The sequence below is a fragment of the Pezoporus occidentalis genome, unplaced genomic scaffold, assembly GCF_034315485.1.
Source record: "Pezoporus occidentalis ecotype Australia unplaced genomic scaffold, CSIRO_AGI_Poc_V1 ctg14, whole genome shotgun sequence".
Classification (NCBI taxonomy): Eukaryota; Metazoa; Chordata; class Aves; order Psittaciformes; family Psittacidae; genus Pezoporus; species Pezoporus occidentalis.
This window is the reverse complement of record NW_026913209.1, coordinates 891,805-913,653: the sequence shown is the minus strand read 5'-3', so window position 1 is coordinate 913,653 and position 21,849 is coordinate 891,805. Positions and strand designations below refer to the sequence as shown.

General features: G+C 36.1%; 1 protein-coding gene across 6 annotated transcripts in view; it reads left to right on the top strand.

Moving 5' to 3' along the window:
• IMMP2L (inner mitochondrial membrane peptidase subunit 2) overlaps nt 1-21,849 on the top strand; it is a 453,769-nt gene that overhangs the window by 396,954 nt on the left and 34,966 nt on the right. The window contains exon 6 of one of the 6 annotated variants that reach the window (XM_062609582.1): nt 869-919. The exons of the other annotated variants lie outside the window; for them this stretch is intronic. Within the exon in view, the coding sequence (XP_062465566.1) occupies nt 869-904 (36 nt within the window). The 3' untranslated portion in view covers nt 905-919. Of the gene's footprint in view, nt 1-868; nt 920-21,849 lie in introns of those variants that run through there. 6 annotated transcript variants of the gene reach the window in all.

Here is a 21,849-nt window from a genome sequence, read left to right as displayed (position 1 = left end):
GGTAGCAAAAAGTCTTAGGACAAAACCTGAACATTAATATTTGTATGCACAAACTCTGATTGATAGGAAATTTGATGACCTAGATGTGTTCCTGTCTAATTTTCTCTAGGTGGCCCTGCTTTGGCAGGGGGATTGGAGGTCCCTTCCAACCCTAATGATTCTGTTATTCTGTGAGGCTGATTTTAGCACTCGTGGCTGCTGGATTCACAGGATTCCAGAACTGTCTGAGAAAAAAATCCTGCGACATATACCAGAAGATAGATATCTGGAATAGAAAGGCAGAGGAGTTTTTTCAGGAAACCAATGTATTTTTAAAGGTTACTTTTGCTTAATTCTGGTCTTGATAAAGCACTATAAGAGAGTGGAAATGCTATTTGTTGCAGAAGTAGCTAGAGCTACGTCATTTCTACCTTGCTTTGTTGGGAAGGAAACATTTTCAAAGAGGTTGTCTGATGATGAAACTGATGTATAAACTGTCCTTGATAGGCAGCATATATTATAGAGCTGAAGTTGCTGATACCTCAGTATATTACAAGCATACACAGAAGTGAAATTGAGTACATCACACATTGCATTTTATTGGGTGCTTTCATGTATAATTCCCATCACATCTGTATTTTCAATTTTCTATTCTCTGTGCATCTTACTGAGTGAACAGTAAATAAAATCTCAGTTGGCATTTCTGCACTGATCTCTTTCTTGGGACGATATTTTGATATGAGTACCTCATCCATCTGTTTGCTCTCAAATTCCCTCTTGGGTTTAGCACACAGGTGCTATTGAAAGAGCGTTTGTTGAATATTTGATAGAGTTTGCCTTTTGTTTACAAGTAAGGAAAGGTCACCACCCTTGTTTATTGGGATTTCAGCTATCCTGTGCTGACTGTGTAGAACTATTAATATAAAAGATATCAAGCAAACAGGTGAGCATAACCTTTAACATAAAAGCCAGTAGTTCTGAAAGATGTAATTTACTGCAATATAACTTTACTAATGTAAAAACACATGCATTTATTGCTTTTGAGAGGAGCAGGAGCTGTACTGGAGACAATGGGTTCTCGAAGACTGCGAGAATTTCCAGTGTGAGCCTGATCTTTTGAGGTGTGTGAAAAGGCTCTGTGTCACAAAGCATTTCAAAATATCAATACACATTATTTGCTTTCTCTCCAAAGGAAGAGATTCCTGTGTGTATTCAATATTGTAACTAGTTAACATTTTTTAAGACAGACTTACCAAATAATATAGAGCAGGATTCTCTTCCTGTGACTTACCCAGTTTCACCTGAATTTATGAATCTGCATCACTGCAGTCTGTAATATAGCATACTGATGATCCAGACAAATAGAAGCCTCTGCTGAATATTATACTAATTGAATGACTGTAGTGTTACTTGATATTTAACTGAAATAGAACATTTTATACTGACTTGGTTTAACCTCCAAAAAAAACTTAAGTCGTTAAAGCAAAAATATACAACTGTATCTTATCAAATGAAAAATTGAAAACTAGATTATTTAGATCACTATGGGGAGCACAGGGAAATAGTTTGCACTTTAGAAAACAAATCTTGCGTATGGAATAGGTGCTTCTGTTAGGATAATCCGAGGGAAGATAGCTACATAACTAGTAGCTGTTCTTCTTTTGAATGTTTTAAAATCCATCATGTATATCTTCCAGGATTTGTTGCTGTTTAATTTTATGGTCAGATCCTGCAAATTTTCTGAAGAAATAAATACTTTAAAAGAAGTCTTATTAAAATTACTTCGATTTCAGGAAAACCGATGTTTTAACTTGGTCTGAGAGCTGGTTTTTAGATCTTTTAAAACTCTAAAACAATTAAAAAATAAATAAAATCATGACTTTTTTTTTGTGTGTGTCACAATCAAATGTTCCAGCTCTTTGAAATGAATGCTTTTATTTAAAAGTCCCCTGCTCTGTTCCGCATATTCTTTGCTCTGTCCATCTAGCAAGGGGCTAGTCCTCCAGTCCTTCATAATATTGGAGCTTATAAGACCTTTTCTTGAGCAAAGTAGAACTTAAGAGGCTTTACTGAGGAAATGAAATAGCAGTGTAAAGACCTAAGTAAATTTCAATCAGTGCTTGGATGGAATAGCTAAAATTATGTATGTAAGCAACCCAGCTATACTTTTTAATCTCACAACATCTAACACCATCTTTGTTTATATGAAACCTTTTAAAGATCTGAATGTTGTTTTTACTTTAGGTTTGATAGAAGAGAGTTAAGGCAAAGAAGTTTCTTTATTCTCAATGATTTAGTTATTCTTAAGAAAAAAGGTAACCCTGAAAAATTCTGAATGAAGATCTGTTTTAGATACAATATGATGGTGATTTTCTTCCATGTTGCATCTGTCAACAGTCTTCTCAGGAGTTTTAAAGCTCTTGAGTTGCAGGACTTGCACTCTACCCTAAAATTTTTCAGCCAGCTGACAGCAGAAACCGGCTGATGGATACTTGGGGATGGTGGGTTGGCAGTTTTGTCATGTCAAATCCCAGTGACAATTACAAGGACATACATGAACTACATAAAGTAGTTCCTCCAGAATGGTAGATATTTCACTGGAGGTATGACTAATATCCTGCTGGCAGAAGCCTGCCTGATAAGAAACAACTTCTTTCCAGTTTTTGGCAAGTGACCTAAGATCAGATGGCACCAGAGTGTGGTAAATGCACCTGGGACTGAGATGCAAACAAATACGTTTTAAGTGTGTGCTTCTAATAGCATGTGCTCTCTGTGAGGAGTTGATCCTGATATATCCATCTCAGGCACTGAAAGAGATTGTCTTCTTAACCACCACATCAGTAAGGATGTTTTTTTATATATGTTTCTGAAACAAGAAAAGAATGCATGAATTAGCCACAAATGCCAGGAGGACAGTTTAATTCAGGATGACATGCAGCCATATACCCACATCTTGAAAGTGTCAGATGTCTAACCTTTTTTGTAATCCTAGTTCTTTTCTTGAAGTCCACATTGTAGATCCTGTAAATATATCTCATAAACTTACAAGGGGGCAATCAGTCATCTACTCCCTGTAGGTAGAGACTTAATAAGACAACTAATATGGCATGTCAATGAAATGTTATAATTTTTACTCTGTATTACTGAAGACTACATCACAACCCAGAGCAAGTCTATTTAACTTTTACCAACAACATGTGATTTATTATTGGCTAAGTTATTTTCTATATAGCCAATAAAGTCTATGTCAGTAAATGATAACACTCATTTACCGCAAAAAAAAAAAAAAAAAAATACCAAGGGCCTGCATTTTGTATTCCAAAGAGGATTGGGGATCATTGCCTGGATATATTCCCTCTTGTATTTTAATGAATTATTTTTTCTTAGTCTCATTGTCCAGGAAAGGTATTTTTTAACCTAGGATAGTCTTAGTCATCCACTGGGGATTGACATCAGCATATTTCTTAAATATAGAATGCTGTATTAATCTAGACTATCTGTAATGCTTTCTCATGGTGTTGCGTGGATCATTGTCTGCTAATGGAGTCATTAGCACTTACAGTGAAGGAGCTGGAAATACAGTTGAAGAACCACAAGGCAAATAAAATGTACTATGTTATGCAAGAACTAATAATTGATTTTCAGAGTCTGAATAATGATTTTTGGGCATAATGTTGGTAATACTGTCATATTCAGGCTGGACTTGCTGTAATCTTTCAATAACAGAAGGGCATTTTATATTCCCATAAATATAGAATTCTTTTTGCATTAAAGAAGAGTTAGAAATCACCAAGGTAGGAAGAGAATTGTTTTTTAGACTAACTGAAAAATACTTATTAACCATTACTACTAATGTACAATAGACCTACAACTCAGGTTTGTTTGTCAGAATTTAGTCTGAATCTAGTTTCCAGGTTTGGTTAAAAAATTAGTTCTGTACATGTGTACCAATATGGTTAGAACAGGAACTACATGAAACTTTCCTCAGATGCAAAATAATATTGCGAAGAATCTTCTGTGTAGTCTGTAAATGTTCAGACATATTCACTATTTTCTTACATTTTCTCAATTGCAGTTTCAGTTCTAAGTACAACTAAAAGTTCTAAAGAGTCGTGCTCTTTAAAGAGAGGCTGCTTTCAGCTTTTACTGCTGTTCTGCAAGAAGCCAGCTCATGCAGCTTTGAAATCTATGTATCCTTGTGAGATTTCCATTCCACTACTAGAGTCCATAAATTCATTTAATTAGTTAATTTCCAGGGAAGCACAGAACTGTGCACATCTTAAACAATCCAAATCTCTAAAATTGGAAATTTGCTTGTCTCAAATTATTTCTTATAATTTGCTGCTGAACACAGTGGAATAGATTTTTCTGCCATAGTTCTATTGTCCAGGCACAACTGAGAATTCTTAGCTTATATTTATGGGGCTGCAGCAAAACGCTGCACACAGCCGTTCCTGCAATACTGACCAATGAGTTGTGTGCAGGTTAATAAACCATTGTTGTTGTTGTCATTGTTTTCTATTAGAGTGCACTTTATTTGATAAGTAAGTAAAACAAAACTATGTTTTAGTAGCAATTACAGTGGCATGGCATCTTACACTGCTTGAATAGCTCATGGCAAATTCATAAAGGAAATATTTTTTTATGGATGAGTACTAGTTCGATATATGGAAGAGTATGAAATAATCAAGTATTGTTCTAATTAAAGATATTGGAAAATAAAATTTGGAAAAATGCATAAACGGTCACAAAACCAGAAGTGTGATTAAGCTTGAAAAAAAATTATGAAATTTATAGGTAGGCTATGGTAGTGCACAGAAACTCCACTCATCTACTTTTATGACTGCACATTTAGCAAGCTTGTATTTGTGAGATGAGAGATATGTTTTGCTCTACAATCCACAGAAGCTGTATAATTTCACTGGGGATTTGGGAGTGTAGTAGTCTGGATTTGGGAAGTGCACTGTGGACTTTACCAATATTTTTTTCTCCATTAGAAAAAAAAAATGTATATATATATCAAATTAAATTAAAAACAATACATGATGAAAAGGCCCTTTAACATTTCTTTATTTCAGACCTAGTACAGAGGCAGAAAAGATGCTTAGATAAGATTTGATAAAAAACATGTATGAAGCCTGTAACGTGTATCCAGAATGTTTTGCTTAGTACATACAGATTTAAAAAAACAACCCAACATTGAGACATCTGTGAGCCAAAGGAAATAGATTTTGAAGGTATTAAATTATATACTACTGATTCCCAGTCTTCTTGTGCTGTTTGTGTTGGGCTTTTTTTTACCACTTCACAATCGACAGGTGATTTTGTTAATTCTTCTCAGCAGGTATGTCATTATGTATGTATCTTCATTTTAACTTGAAGTACTGAATAATCTCCCAGTAGATTATCGCTATGCTACTTGTTGGAAACCAATAGGCCCTTTCCAAGTCTTTCATATTTTACTTAAATGGAAATGGTGACTACTTGGTAAGGAGACCAGACAAGAGATAACACCATTCTAAGTAAGGTGGGATTCACCATTTCTTAATTATTTTTTATATCCTACATCAGTGGCATTTCAACACAGATAAGCTAATACTTGAGCTAAGGACAGATTTTGTTGTGTAGATTTAGACCTGTAAAATTATGTCTTTTTCTACTTGTTGCTGTGTAGTGACTTTAAAATGAAATGCATTCACCTAGTACATTAAAAACATAGCTTATTTCTTAGTACAGTGACTTAAACTATTCACAGTATCACAGTATGCTAGAGATTGGAAGGGACCTCAAAAGATCATCTACTCCAATCCCCCTGCTGGAGCAGGAACACCTAGATAATGTTACACAGGAATGTGTCCAGGTGGGTTTTGAATGTCTCCAGGGAAGGAGACTCCACAACCTCCCTGGGCAGCCTGTTCCCGTGCTCTGTCACCATCACTGAGAAGAAGTTTATTCTCGTTTAAGTGGAACCTCTTGTGTTCCAGTTTGTACCCATTACCCCTTGTCCTATCACTGTTTGCCACTGAGTAGAGCCTGGCTCCATCCTCGTGACACTCCCCCTTTATATATTTATAGACACTTATAAGGTCACCCCTCAGTCTCCTCTAAACTATAGAGACACAGCTCCCTCAGTCTTTCCTCATAAGGGAGATGCTCCACTCCCTTCATCATCTTCGTTGCCCTGCGCTGGACTCTCTCCAGCAGGTCCCTGTCCTTCTTGAACTGAGGGGCCCAGAACTGGACACAATATTCCAGATGGGGTCTCACCAGGGCAGAGTAGAGGGGAAGGAGGACCTCTCTCGACCTACTAACCACCCCCCTTCTAATACACCCCAGGATGCCATTGGCCTTCTTGGCCACAAGGGCACAGTGTTGGCTCATGGTCATCCTGTCGTCCACTAGGACCCCCAGGTCCCTCTCCCCTACACTGCTCTCTAACAGGTTGTTCCCCGACCTATACTGGAACCTGGGGTTGTTCCTGCCCAGATGCAGGACTTTACACTTTCCCTTGTTATATTTCATCAATATTTCATATTCTCTGAAGACATATAGCTTTGTTTGTTTCTGTGTCCTTATCATTACTAAGAATACATTTTTATTACAATTGTATTATTTTTCCTTAATTACAGTTGCTAAAAGTAGGCAGTATATGTAAGTAGTTTACATTGTTCCTTCTAATGGGCAATATTATTCCTGTGTCAAAATTGAATTTGATCTGTCGTCGTGCTTCCTGTTCACCTACCTTTACTAGTTTCCTCTCAAATTTTTTATCATTTTTTTTCCATTCATTTTCATATTGTCCATAGTTCTGAAGCAGCTCGCTAGAATTAGCACCAGCATAACATCACTCCTGATGCCACTGGCATTTTAAGCACCATGTGAGACAGCTATAATCTGGACAGGTTTAGGCAACAGAAGGGCTGAATGCTGGCAGTCACTTAATGAATGTGGTATGCCAGCTATTTCCAGATCATAGGTTTGGGTGTGTGCCCAACCATATCCCAACAGGATGCTTGGATGAGACATGTTTCTACATCATCCTCAGCTCTCCTACCCTGTTTTATTTTAACAAAAAGTGTGGCAAATGGGCTAGAAACAAGTCATGGTCTTCTCCAAGTCCAGTTCTCTGGTCTTCTCTACCACTGTAAAACCTGGGACTTCCAAGTTTTCACAATTCCCACATTCATGAAGTATCTTTAGCATTTTGTAAGGACCAGTGGTTCATTGTGGCTACTAGGAAAGCAACAGGAAAGTAGTTAACAAGGACCAAAATTATTTTGGGGAAAAATCTCTCATGGTGAATGTGGTCTAGAGATGCATACCTTCCCAGCGTACTTCAAAAGTAATCAGATATTTGGTTGAAGTTGCCTCTGTGAAATACATGCATATGGATTATGCATCTCTGGAGGAAAAAAAATTCTTTCTTCATATACAGCATGATTGCCTGTCTGAAACAGGCAGGTGGAAATTTGTTCCACAGAACTAGAAGGCATAACGCAAAATACAAGGATTAAGGAAATTACAGGTTCTGAGACATTTCATATTGCCCAGTTCCAAGTTACTCTGAGTTTCTTGATGTAATTACTGTGCTGGGAGACATGTCCCAGCTGTGGTTTCTCTTTTGCCTATCTTATTTCAGCTCTAGTCAAAATCCCCTTTTAGTGCTGCAAACCAATATGTCTTTGCACTCGCACCAACATAGCTGCTGTTTCAGAGGCATTTTGCTTTCTTCTCTTGGCTGGATTGTATGCTTTCAACATGCTTTTAAGACAGGCAGTGTAGTACTTAAATTTGTTTAAATTATTTGAATGAAGGTAAGGTTTGACCCCTTATTTGCCTGAATATTGTATCCCTAAATTAAGCCTTTAGTTCATAAAAGATCAACATTTTTTTTTCTGTAAATTCTAAAATGCCCTGTTTTCAAACACAGCTTTCTGCTGGGGTTTATTAACTATGAATTAGTTAATGAACCTTAGATGCCGATGTTTCATTTAGGCACATGAATCGATAGATACAAAAAGCTGTCCAGTTCTGTTCGTAGGTCTGTATATGTCTTTCGGGGGGGGGGATGGAGGAGGTAGAGAGAGCGGAGGTATGGGAGAAGAAGTTAATAAAATGAACTGTTCTTCATAGTTAGAAAAAAATGAGTCTTAACAGAACATCTGAACATGTGTTTTATCTGTGTTTTTACTTGTTCAAATGGTATTTAGGTCTATTCTTATATAACATACATAAAATGGAAGATGTAAACAGTGGTGATCAGATATTGGTTAACACAGCCTGTACTTTATCTGACATCATATGGATTTTTCTGTCAAGTCTGAAAATATCCTACACTACCTATTTGCAGTTTCTAGATGTTGTTTCTAATGGAAACTGAGCCTATAAACCAGAGGTATCAGAGAGGAGAGAATTCTGACCTATGCCTGCTATCAAAAACTCCCCTCCCAGATTTTGCAGCAGTTTATCAACACGCATTTGAAACGGCAATAAACTATGAAACTAATAACCAGGAATGATTGGATTACATTAATGCATTAATTTTTTAACCTTTACTGAACACAAATTAGCAGGATGCAGCTCATCATAATCCAGAGACCTGTAAATAGTAAAGTGATGAGAACAGTAACGAATTTTTAGGTATCGCCTGAAGGAACTATTAATCTTTTCCATGACATAAAGTAGAATTTCAGGCCGTAGGTTAAAAATAAGAAGTGCCTGACCCTGAATTATGAGCTGTCAGTTTTCAACTCCCCCACCTCTTCAAACCTAATACTGCTTTTTCTGTGATTTCAGTAATTGACTTCCATAAGGGTTTTTTTGCCTGCTACTACTGTAGATAAGCTCTGTGTAATGCACAAGAACTCTGGTGCTTTTTCAGTGACTGTTAAGGGACAGATACAGTGAGTGCATACGTGCCATCTCAAGAGACCATGCAAGTTCTGCTTAATGATAAAATGTCTTTACTATTACAAATTTCTGAATTATTCCTAATCCCAAATGTTCTACAAGTTTGTTGTTGTTTCAGTGCTTATTTGTTTATGGCAGCATCTTTTCCTTAGACAAACTGAATGCTAAAATAATTTACAGTTTGTGTGTCACAGTGGTGAACATTGCGCTTTTGCCGAGGCCACCTCCAGATATTCAATGTGTTTAGATGCTGTAAGAGTGGAGGAAGAATATTTAAGAGACTGTCTTTAAACTGCTCAGATGCCTAAGACACTACTGGTGTGTTTTTTCATGCAAAACCATCCTTGGATATATAGAGATGTGCTCTTTTTGTGTATGACTTCAAGAATCTCTGATTTTCCTGATTTTTTTAAATGCTCAGAGCATGTCTATTTTAGGATGAACATTTAGCAACGGTTTCAAGGCTCTCTTCAGCATGAGTAGGTTTGACTACTTCCTTCCACATTTTGTGAGTGCCTTAATGATCTATGATCTATGAGCTACTCTGGGCAAAGGTGCCTGCTGTCTGTCCCTCCTGCTGAACCTGGGCCTCTGCATACTCAGAAAAGAAAAAATCAGCATGAAAGTATAAGAAGCAGGTTAAAATGAGCTTTAAAATTCTGGAGTGGAGTCTTAAGATGTGTGACATGGAATGGCTGCCCTGTTTCATGCAGAAGGCAGAGCTCCCACCATACCAGTTAATACTGTCAATTCTGCTTGGAGAAGCCTATGCATTTAAGTCATATTTATAAATGACTGCATGTGCATTTAAAAATAAGTCCTGTGGTTTTCGAGTTACGAAGTGAAATTGTTTGTCTCTCTCACTTTTGCTATTACTTTAGTATGAATAAGAATTTCTGAAGAAGCACTGACATATCCAGAATCTGGTCTTTTATTAGTTTCTGGTTATACAGTAGCAAAAGAAAAGGTCATTGCTATACACCCAATAAAGCAGTATGCCTAACTATGGAAATATTCATATAGGATAATTCTGTGCAGCATTTAAATGTTCAGGTTTAAGATACTTTGCCCAGTACTAATTCTCTTGGGGAAAACAGCTGTTGACTTCAGCAAATAGTTTATCAGGATACTGTGCTGAGGTAGCAGATAACACTTTCAATGGCAGGAATATGAAAACACAGCATGTCTGGGGAGCAAACCCAATCATCACAGAGAAGACTGTGTTTTGTTTCAGGAAAAGAGGAATACTGTATTCCCATTCTAATTCCCAGCAGGTAATACTTTTTGACCTTCCCTTTCCCTTCAGTACAGAAGAGTGTGATGTTTGTGACACAAAGGGCTATGAGTTTATGGGAAAACATACTGTGTACATGAAGAAATACTGGGCATAAGACCTGGGCCATGCTGTTCAAACATGCAGCACACCCAATTGATAAACTTGTTGCAGCTGTTTGGATGAGGAACTTCAGCAGTGCAAATGACTTCATTGTAGCTGTTAAGGTATTCATAGGCACTTCAGCAAGGTTAACCAGATATAGATAGACTTTGAAGGTTTGTTGCAAAACATCACTCCATCTTTTCTTGCTAGTAAACTTAAGGTTAAATGGCTGTTACCTTGCTGTTTTCTATCACACAAAATGCTTGCAGGATGACTTTTTCTTTTGTAAAGGTAGCTCTATGTGTGAAAATAAAACTTAGTCTGAGTACCTATCAAATGTGATACTGAGGACATGGAACAAAATGTAAGATAGTTTGTACTGGATTTTACCTTTTTATTAGCAATTTATTAGGGGAAGAGGAAACATTCAAGCACAAGGATATCAAGATTGTCCCACAAAAACAGCCTTACAAGTTGTTGCGAAAAGCAGCTCTTGCTGGGGAAATCAGAAGGTATTTGTGTAAGGAAGTTTCTATGGGGCTTTTTTGGAGAAGTATGGGTTTTTAACTCTTAAAATGACTTTCCTCTATCATGATGGCCTTGCATTCTCATCTTTTGGAATTTGAATGGTTGAGTATAGGCCTGGAAATTAAAATCAGCTAAGTCAGAGAAGCCTTCATTTATAAGTGTTTGTTTAACTGTATATTGTCCTTGTCAGAATGAGGTATTGGCATTTCTCTAGTATGTCTTTACTTCAAGTAGGTGGTGACCCACCCGGCAGCTAAAGAAAAAGTTAAGAAAACATATGTTAAGTCAGACATCACAAGGAGAGTCTGAAATTGAATTGCAGACATATACTACAATGGTATTTTTGTTCCATGAGATTGCTGGCTTCCAAGATTATAGAGGAATGCCTGATTAAAGAGAAGGCTGCAAGCTAATCCCCAACATGTCCTTTGGCAGCTTTTCCTTTCGCTTATAGGTAGGAGCAGGTGGTGTCATTTAGAATTAAATACTTCATGTCTAGGTTGGCAGGAAGACATCATTTAGTGATGAAATGTCTATGAAATGACTCTCATTAATTGTTCACCAATATGTGGGAATTTTATTTATATTTACATACTGTAATACAGGTACAATGCAACATCGTGTGTTTAAATTGCACTTAACACTGCGGTTAACCAAAAGCAACAAAGAGCAAAAGTAATTTCAGAACAAAAGATCATACAGGAATACAGTATCCTTTTTTACTGAAATAAGAAAGCAATATCTTCTGTTTCTTTGAGATTTAAAGGAAAGATCTCCACAGTTTACTAATTTGTAGTATTATTTTACAGCCAATTTGCTTTTGCTGTACTTTAACCTACTGTGAAACGTGAAAAAGTATACGACTTATACTATGCAATTGTCTTTCATAATATTGCATGAATGGTAGTTATGCTACATTTATGTGCTAAAAGATGAATTTGGTGCTGCACTGTGGGTATCTAATGGTTACTGGATGGCACTGTGGCAAAAAAGAAAGGCAGCTTTTAAAAAATTATCTTTCGAACAATCACACTTTTATTCTAAATATACTTGATAGGGATTTACCTGTGCCTTACTGGCGGATCTTCACACTGCAGTTGTATTTGGGGAGCCCAGGAAAGGATGTAGTATGCTCTCTGCTTTGCACCCATCAGCTCCATTGGTTAAGGTTAACACTGAAGGGAAAAAAAGCCTATAACAATATTATATCTCTGTCATCTATGGGTCTAATGAACTTGATGAGTGCATGGATTTCATTGCCTACAAAATGAAGGGCCCAGGACTGGAAAGAATTCTGATACTGATTAAAAGATGTCACCCAGCATCCAAAAAGGGAAGATATTTTAGTTCGAAGTTTGACTCTTTCTTGTACTTGTTCTCTCTATAGTTTGCCTGAAATAAAACTGACCTGTTAGAGAGCTATTTAAGAACAGTATCAATGACAGGTAGAAGGTAGTTTGGCTAAAAAAAACATAGTGAGTGTTGTATTATCTGCTCTCTTCTGTTTATACTGTTCTAGACATTCAGTTTGGAGTTCTAAACATTTCCATTTGGAGTAGTTTAAAACACACCTACCACTTAAACCAGGTCTCTTTGACATTTCTTGTAACTAGTTTTTATTTCCTCTGTTGTTTTCTCAGTCTGATTTACCTCATAAAGCTTCATTATATAACTCAGACAAAATTTCTGTGCTCTGTAAAGGCACTTAGTTTAAAGAGCACCTTAGTACTCATATTTCCTAAACAAATACATTGCATAATGAGAATTCAATAAGTCTGAGCAGCTAAGAGACTCTGAACAAGACAACTGCATCTTGGAAGAGTTTCTTATATTTTTTTTTGTAGAGTACTTAAATAAGTCTTAAAAGGCTCAGGAAATATGTATCAGTCCCTTTTTCATCTCCAGCTACTTTTCAGTTGAAAAGCATTTTCTGTGCATGAGGCATGCTCACTGTTACTTTTCTTTCCTTTAAATTTTATGTACAAATTGTTACAAAGACTTCTACAAGAGAATACGATTTTAAAACTCACAGATCATAGAATCATAGAATAGTTAGGGTTGGAAAGGACCTTAAGATCATCTAGTTCCAACCCTCACACTAAACCATGCCACCCAAGGCTCTGTCCAACCTGGCCTTGAACACCTCCAGGGACGGAGCATTCACAACTTCCTTGGGCAGCCCATTCCAGTGCCTCACCACCCTAACAGGAAAGAACTTCTTCCTTATATCCAATCTAAACTTCCCCTGTTTAAGTTTGAACCCGTTACCCCTTGTCCTATCACTACAGTCCCTAATGAAGAGTCCCTCCCCAGCATCCTTGTAGGCCCCCTTCAGATACTGGAAGGCTGCTATAATGACTTTCCTGTTATTATTATTGTGATCCATTTTTTCATTATCAGCCTATATTAAGACCTAACTTAACTTATAATATACATAACAGGCAACTAATGTTGAACTAAAACCAGCCCTACAGTTTCATTATAACTCGTCTTTATAGTTAAATAGACCACCTAATGAATCAAAATTGATTACATATTTTATTCGCTTAACACTTCCAGAAGAGTTATATTAACACATAATGATAAATATGCAATAAATTTTGAAGAGTATAACTCATACACATAAGGAGAATTAGATCTTATATTTTTATATAAACTTTAGTCTGCACTCCAGGAAGTAACTGAGTTTTGATATTTCTTGTTTTTGAAAACCTAACTGAAGAATATAAAAGAATTGTATCTCAGTGGCTGGATGTTTATTGTTTACTTGAATGCAGTTCCCTTTAGGGTATACTGTTGAGCAGTTCAGAACTGAAGCACCTAAAATTATTGTCATGCTTATGAATGTAGGCTGACTCCCACTGCCTTTTCATTGATACTCAAGCTATATACTTTGAAAATGATTTAACACATTTCTTTTCAAGTAAGAAACCTGCAAAATAATTTGATTCAAAGTCATATATGATTTTTTTTGAAACCTTTTCAAATCCAACCCTTTCACTGTAATGAAGAATTTTCCATTATCAGTCCCCAAATTTTTTTCCCTATATATGCCAACCTTTTTGCACTATATCCAAAAAAAACAGCGATGCCAAATCTTTCCAGAAATTTGCTTAGAGCTACCTCCGCCATTCTTTTAACTCTGAGTGAGAAAAATTCAGCCTTAGGTGGAAGGGATGGCAGAGAGATTCCTGCTATCAACAGATAGTAAACTGACAGAAGGAGGAATAGCAGCTCCCATGGTCTGGCCTGAATGAAATCATGAAGTAAGTGCTGTTAAGAACAAGAACAGTCTGAGAGTGGAAGAAAAGGAACAGATAGTCTAGAATAAAGACTGTGCTAAAAAGTTTTTAAAAAAAAAGATTGAAAGGCTGAATAACCATATTTATATGAAAAGTTGCTGAGAAAAAGTGATGGTCAAGGATGTACAAAATGAACTTTGTGAACTAATTTGTGTCATAAATTAAACTAGTAAATTTACAAAAAATTGCCATAGAGTTGTGCAATTTACTTTTGTTGAAAAAAATTGTGGGATTCAGAGATATTACTCTGTTCTACAGGATACAAAACATGTATGGATGCCTGAAACACCTGCACATGCTTGTTTCTAACTCACCAGTTTAAATCCAATGTGCTTCCTATGCCACAGGCTTAGAAATCCCAGATCCCCTTTATTCTGTTCTGCAGAAAGATTGTCTTCCTAAGCATTGTGCTAGTTGTAGTCATGCTTCACAGATCCATTTGCTTGCTGGGTCTTAATTCTTCGCTGTTTCCGGTTTAAAAATTCTGACATTGTTAACTTGTATCTACTCATCCTGCGAGTTGTATGCTATTTAAACTGAGTCTCTCCTCATATAAATTCTTTTTCCAGCTTCACTAAGAATTTCTGACACAAAGAAGCAGAGGTCAGATGAAAGGAAAATGGGATATAGGAACAGAAAAATTTTAGGGAAAAAAGTGCCTGGAAAAGAAAAAGAAACAAGAAGGGAAAAAAATGGAAGAACTGAAAGCAGCATTTGAATTTAATCTAAAAAGAGCTATTCTAGGAAAACTGGATTATAAATGCATATTGACCCACCCCACAGAGAGAAGTGTTTACTGGAAACATTCAGCTTTGCCCCCACAGTTCATTGTTGTGAGATTGTAATTAGACAGTTATGAACTTCCTGTTATTACTCATCATTAATGTGAAAATGACCCTCCAAGGACACTGATTACATACAGCTCTCTGCCCATGTGCAAGGTTCAGTGAAATCCTAAGTGGTGTGAGGCGCATTGTTACTCCCCCTTGCTCCCCTGATTTGATTGTGTAATACATGCCACAGTATAGCTCTTAAAGTAAAAGCTGCTGTTGTAAGTCTTCTCCTTTTTTGCTTTAAGCATACTTTTTTAAGAAAAAAAAAAAGTCTTATATACAGGCAAATTAGTTTCAACCCTAATTTCCAACACAGCAAATCTATCTGTTTTTCCAACTACAGTTTTCACTTTTCCTTTTAAAAAAGGCCATTTTTTTCATTGAATAAATATGCATAAGTAAGATTTTCCAAGAAGGTTGCTTCGAAAGAGCAGTATTACATATAACCTACCTTACACGCCCATACCCTCACTGAATTTGTTTTGCACTTCTTTCCATTATTTTCAAACATGTCTTGAAGGTAAAAATCAATATAAGTATGTTCAGAATTTGTAGTCTGGTGAAGTCAGTAAGCTTTAATATTTTTTGAAAGACCTGCTACAGAGCATATTTTACCTTTACAATTTGATAATACTTAAATATTGAAGAAATATACATAAGAGTATTCAACTGTCAAGTTAGTGAACGTCTTCCTTGAATGACTTAGGACTATAAAATGAAATACTTTTCTTGGAAAAATCAGCATCCTTCTGGTTTATACTTTTTAATGTTACAGATTATACATTTTCATAAAATTGTCTACGTTTGTCCATAAAGAGATGTAGATCTACATGCAGTAACTCAAAGATGTTATTTGGAATCTGTCGCTTCAAAAACATTATTGTACAAATAGTGTTACATTTAAGCTGATAAAATTTTGGACACTGTCATCATGCATGGCTACTGTGGGCATGCTGAACATACTTATCTTTAGCCTTGAATAATTAAAGTTGTATATCATTATACCTGTAAGCTGGATGTATAGAATCATCAAGCATAACTCTAAGCTTCTTACTCAGTTTGGTACAGTCCTCAGATTTGCTAAGAGTTTTACCAAATTTCCAATGGTAGGCTACCAAATCTCGCAAAGAAATGCTGTCCTTTTTATTCCCAATACTTCTGAGTTGTCTAAAATTTTATCCTTGGTTTTGCTGAAAAAATGCATCTATTTTTATTTTAACATCAAATGAAGAAAAAAGTAAACTTGATTAAGAAAACAAATACAACACTATTCCGTGTGCCTTGTTACTTCCATTAAATCCAATTCCTCTAACTTTGATTCCAGTCAAAATAATGTAATAGCTGTTCAAAGATTTATAAAGACTTAAACTAGTCTGCCTACAATAATGCGAACCACCTGGGGATTAAACAAAATACAATGGATTTTATGGAAGACAGTATTTTTAATGAATGTGTAGATAAAACTGTTTGAATACAGACTGATGAACCAAAATAATATACAGAAAAAAGGAATCTAATTTTTTATATATATATGTTTTTATTATGATAAAAACACTGAAATGCATTTTAGGACAACATAAAACTTTTAATTTGATAGGAAACTAAACTATTTTGATTTGGGACATACAAAGCCCCCAAGAACATGTTTTAATGAAGTATTGCAGTGCTGTGAAGTTAGCTCCCCGTGTTCAGAATACACTTTATCATCTTGTGCTCCCAACATTTTCTAGGCTGAGGTCAGTGAGGTGTTCTGAATCACTGTTATGTTGCCTTCCAGCAGTGTGGGTCCTTGTTCTTATCCATTCTGACTGATCAATGAAGAAATCTCAGCCTACTGTGCTTAAAGTAATTCTTCAGGAAAAAAAGTGAAACAAACCCCCAGAGTTATTGAAACATTTTAGTTATAGAAGGTGTAAAAATTGGAGATGAGTATACTCTAAAATATCAGAATCTTTTCAAACCATTTCCTGCTGTGCCAAGATTACTTTGGCATGGTTTCCCATTACTGAAAGAGTAACCGCTGGTTAGATCTGACCTTACAAAGTAGTCAGAAGATGGCCAAGTATACATCTGGAACTGAAATGAAACTGGGATGCATCTTTGGATTCAGTAACAGGCATACCCTAAATCATCTTACATAAAAATTAATTGTTTTTTTCCCAGGCTGTGTTGATTTCAGTTGATGGAAATCAAGCTCATTCTACATAGGTAGATGTATATAGATGTATATTTCTTTATATGAAATTTAATTATGTTTTATTAGATATTTTATTAGGTTTTTGTTGATCTGAAACGTTAATCAAGTTGGATACAGTTGGATTTTTCAAAAGATTATACAAAATGGAAAACATTGGTCACCTATCTGGCATAAAATAACAGGCATTGCTAATTATTTTACAAGACTGAGTAGCGAGTTTTCTCTTCCTTTTTTAAATGCAGTCCTTCATTTGGAATTTTGGTTATCTCAATTCTGTAAGCAGCAGAGTATTATGATAGCATGAGATTGGTCTTGAAAAAAAATAATTCAACTGTTAAATATTAGGCAAATCAGAAAAGAAAACACTAGTTCTCTTTAACGTGTATATATATATGCATGTGTATGATAACAAGGTCTTTAGATTTTTGTGATATAGAAGGACACATGCCTTTGAAAGTCAAGGCAATATGCACCTATTATATTATTACTAGAACTGTGAAACATAACAGTTTTGGAGGTTTGAGAGGAAAATGTTATGATATGCCATCTTGATGCCATGGTCAAAGACCAAATGCAAATATGGAAGCTAAATGGATTTGGACACCACAGTACTGTAATGACAGATATGTGTAATTGTGATAATTGCACAGCTTGCCTGTGCCATGAAGGAGATAGATAAATAGATGGTGCAGTGAGGCAGAGAAGTTGGCCAGGTTTGTGTAGTGGTTTGTACATAACTTCCCTGTTCCACAGGAGAGATGCTGCAGTCCTGCAGAGAAGTTGGGTGGGTGAGTAATTTCAGACAAGCTGTGCATGGTCCTGGAGCATGGCTGTAGGCCTTCTGGGTTCTCCCCTGTTCCCTTGTGGTTCTGAATGCCTAGTGCAGGGTCATGAAGTTCTCTTGAAACTCTTCACTAAACTCAACATTCCCCAACTAAGTGTTAGGTAAAGGATTGAGTAGTGAGTAACTTGTTGATTGGTCTCTTCAAATCATGCTGTTGGTTTTTGAATTTGCTGTCTCCGCTGGCGGTGCTCACAGTCTGGGCATTACTTCAGTGCTTTTACACTTCTCGATGGTTGGCAGGTTGTTGGCATAGCTTGGCTGTCTACTTACTTGAGCACACAAAAACTATTGGGATGCAGGCTGCTGCTTGCAAGATTTCTACTTACACAAAAAATTTCTGAAACTTTTTGACTCTTATTGAAATGAAAAACTGGCTAAAGTTCACAGGGTTATGTTGGCAGCTTTGTTCACAAGGCCTAACTCATGTTAACTGATGCACCCAGAAGTGCTGGAAAAGTATGATGCTTAATGCTTTTGCTAGGAAGTGAGTCTACATAATAAAGGGTTTCATTCTCCGTATGGCAGCTGCTTACATGAAGATATTCATTATAGATTTTTCTTCACCTATAGCTGGTCTCAGAGTTTCACAGACAGTACACAGTAAGCATCCTCCTTCTTCGCATTATCTAGGAGACCCTCACAAGCCAGTTGAACCTAAACAGACCTCAAGACTGACTTAGCATGGCAACTTCTATTTTCTTGTGTTTACAGATACAAATTACATTTTGTTTCTCCTCTTTGCTAATTAGTTGTGTCCAGAACCTTTATCTGCACTTACATATACCGTCTTTGAAAATAAATACAGCTAATAAGGATTTCCAATTCCCTGACAGCAAAAAGCTTTTGTTTTATGAACACTTCTTTTCTCTTCAATATCATTCTCTTACTCTTTCTTTTGCCAATATGGATCCATCACCTATTTCTTGTATAGCTGCAGATGGTGACAGTTTTTAGTGATGAGATCCTCTGAACTTTGGAGTCTGCATAACTGTTGCTTCAAAAGCAAAGCATAAAGTTTTACTTAAAAAAAGTCTATCAATCATCCATCTTTGAAAACTTCAATTCTATCTTTTTATTTAAAAACAAAGCAAAAAAATAAAAGTAAGGAAGCAGTGTCAGATTCCTTTTACAATATATTGTTCAGTCCAGATGGATGTTTGAATTTGAAGACAGATGGTGCGTTTCCTTAATTGTAGGCAGTTTTGATAATAATATAAGGGTGGGAAGTAGTTGTTATAAAGAGAATGAGAAATAAAGAGGAAAACTGAAATAAAGCTTCCTTATAAGTCAACCTTAATTTAAACAGCTGCCACTTCAGATCTAAAAAGCCTAGTAGAGAAACAGCAGTTCGGGTTTCTTCCTGATCAGTGACGTGGTAACCTTTCCACATTTGTACTGCGCATTCCCAATTTTGAACCTTTTGGTGGCAATTGATATAACATGTCAAACAAATGGGATAGTTTTCTGTTATGAATGGTAAAATACAAAGTAAAGGCCTTTGAAATATTTAAAACAACCAAGAGCCTTCAGGAGAAATATGCTTTTATGTACTCAGCTGTACAAAACCGGAAAGAAGTTTTTGTTACAGCTTCAAAATCTTGCATAGTACAAGAGCCATGCTGAGTTGCTGAAGTCTTTCTGCTCTCTTTTCCTCTCACTTCACCTCTGAAAGTATAATATTAGTGGCAAAGGCAAAGGATGGAAAGGTTGGATTAAGTTGCAATATGGGCTAATTGACAAATGTGAATATTAATGAAATGTATTGTAATGGATCTTGAAAAAAAAAACAAAAAAAACCCCTACGTGTTGGATCCAATTTCAAAGCTAATATTCCTCTGTAAGAGACCTAACAGTTAAGGAAGCAAACATAAGGCATCTGAACAGCATGTTTCAGCATGTCTGACAAAAACAATGCATATAGTTTTGGAAACAAAAGGGTCCTCAGATTTTGAGAGGTTTATGAGCAATGTCAGTTACAGTGGAATTAGTGACTAGAAAGTGTGAAGCAACAGGAGCCCATTTGATTAGTGGTACAGAAAGCCCTGCAATGTGAGTAACAGGTCTGATTCCAGAGACCATTTGCAGCTGAAGAAATTAGGTACATACTGCAGTTTAGTTTAACAGAAAGTGATTATGTGGCCCACTTGGGGGTTTATTTACTTGCACATCTTTAAATGGTGCAGAGACCCTGCAAGCAGAATATATGCGTACACATGCACATATAAATATGTATATGTGTGTGTCTATGCATGTTCACAGTGTAAAAGAAACTCCAGCTATGTAAATGAACTATTGCAAACAGAGAACTAGAAGGTAAAGAGTGAGGTGAATTTGTAACCTTGTTTTTCAGAAAAAAAAAAGATGTTAATGGTGATTTTTTTCAGAAAAATACTAGGCATGATTTGGGTTCCCTTTATCATGGCAGACGGATTACTGTTTAACAATGAAATATTAGTGTGTGATGTGATTAGTCTGTGATATTTATAAATTTTTGATAGAAGAGAGGGTTTAACAAAGCTGGCTTAATGAGATCAAGTGATTGGAAGCTGAATTTTGGCAAAATAAAGGAGAAAATAAAGAAAATTAATGAAGGATAGTAGCCTCCATAGTAGCTTGCCTAATGATACTGGATTCTTATACTTTACAGTCTTAAAACCAATATTGCTTCTCGGTAAAGATATTTTTATATATCATTAAGTTAAGTTTTGATAAGTGGTTACTGTAGAAGGTGATAGCAGGTGATCATAATGATCCTTAATATCTGTGAACCTATTAAAGAGTATTAAATATGTGCACTTTCACTCTTTATGGTCATGTAATTTCTGTAAGTTCCATGGAGGCTGGAAGAGATCACTGGATCATTTAGTCTGATCTCTAGAATAATGAAGTTCATAGATTTTTGTCCAGTGATTATTTTTTTTCCTTCATACACATTTTTTTGTAGATCAGAAATGCTTTTTAGAAAGAAAAAAAGTTACTTCATAATATGGAAAATGCAACATGCACACAATGCAGTCCAGGGTATTATTTCTAAAACATTCTTTATTCTAAGATTGCAACTGGTAATATACCTACAATTTTACAAAAAAAGTAATTAAAATATTATTTCTTTTTTTAACTAGAGATTTTAAATCAGTTCAGTGACGCCCATCAAATTTTGACACGTGGAGTTTAGGATGATGTGAAAATAGCTAAAACGATCATTCACTGAGTTTGCTCGGAATAATCTAAGATGGAAATATACACAGTACAGGAAGCTCTCACTGTCTGTTACTTTGACTATCTATCTCAATAAGCTTAAAATCTCCACAGACACACTTGCATGGACATAATCAGTGCGCTGTGTGGAAATTTAGCTGGACGACTTTCGCAAGTAATGCAAATAAACTACCATTTGAAACTGCATCTTTCAAACTGCTTCTAATTCAAGCAGGCTACAGAAAGAAAACTGTAATGTAGGTAGTATCTCTGCTCTTTGGTCAATGATCATATACTTCTGGGTCTGTGGGGAAACAGAGCAGGAGCAAAATAGCAGGTATTTAGACACAGACTTGTTCAGTCACAAAGCGCCAAGAGACTAATGCATCATCTGCAAGCTAGTCCTTTTTATTTGTGAGTAAATAAAACACCAAAGTGCAGTTGGGGTTGGAATTTATGTTATATAACTTAAAGCTTCGTAAAATGACCTGGTTGTGATGGTTTCCTCTACCTCGAGTTAGAGAATTGGTAGCTCCTGAAAGTAAATAATAAGGGACATTAACTAAAACACAAAAAGTTTCATCTCAACATGGGGAAGAACTTCTTTATATTGAGGGTGGCAGAGCACTGAAACAGGCTACCCAGGGAGGTTCTGGAGTCTGCCTCTCTGAAGACATTAA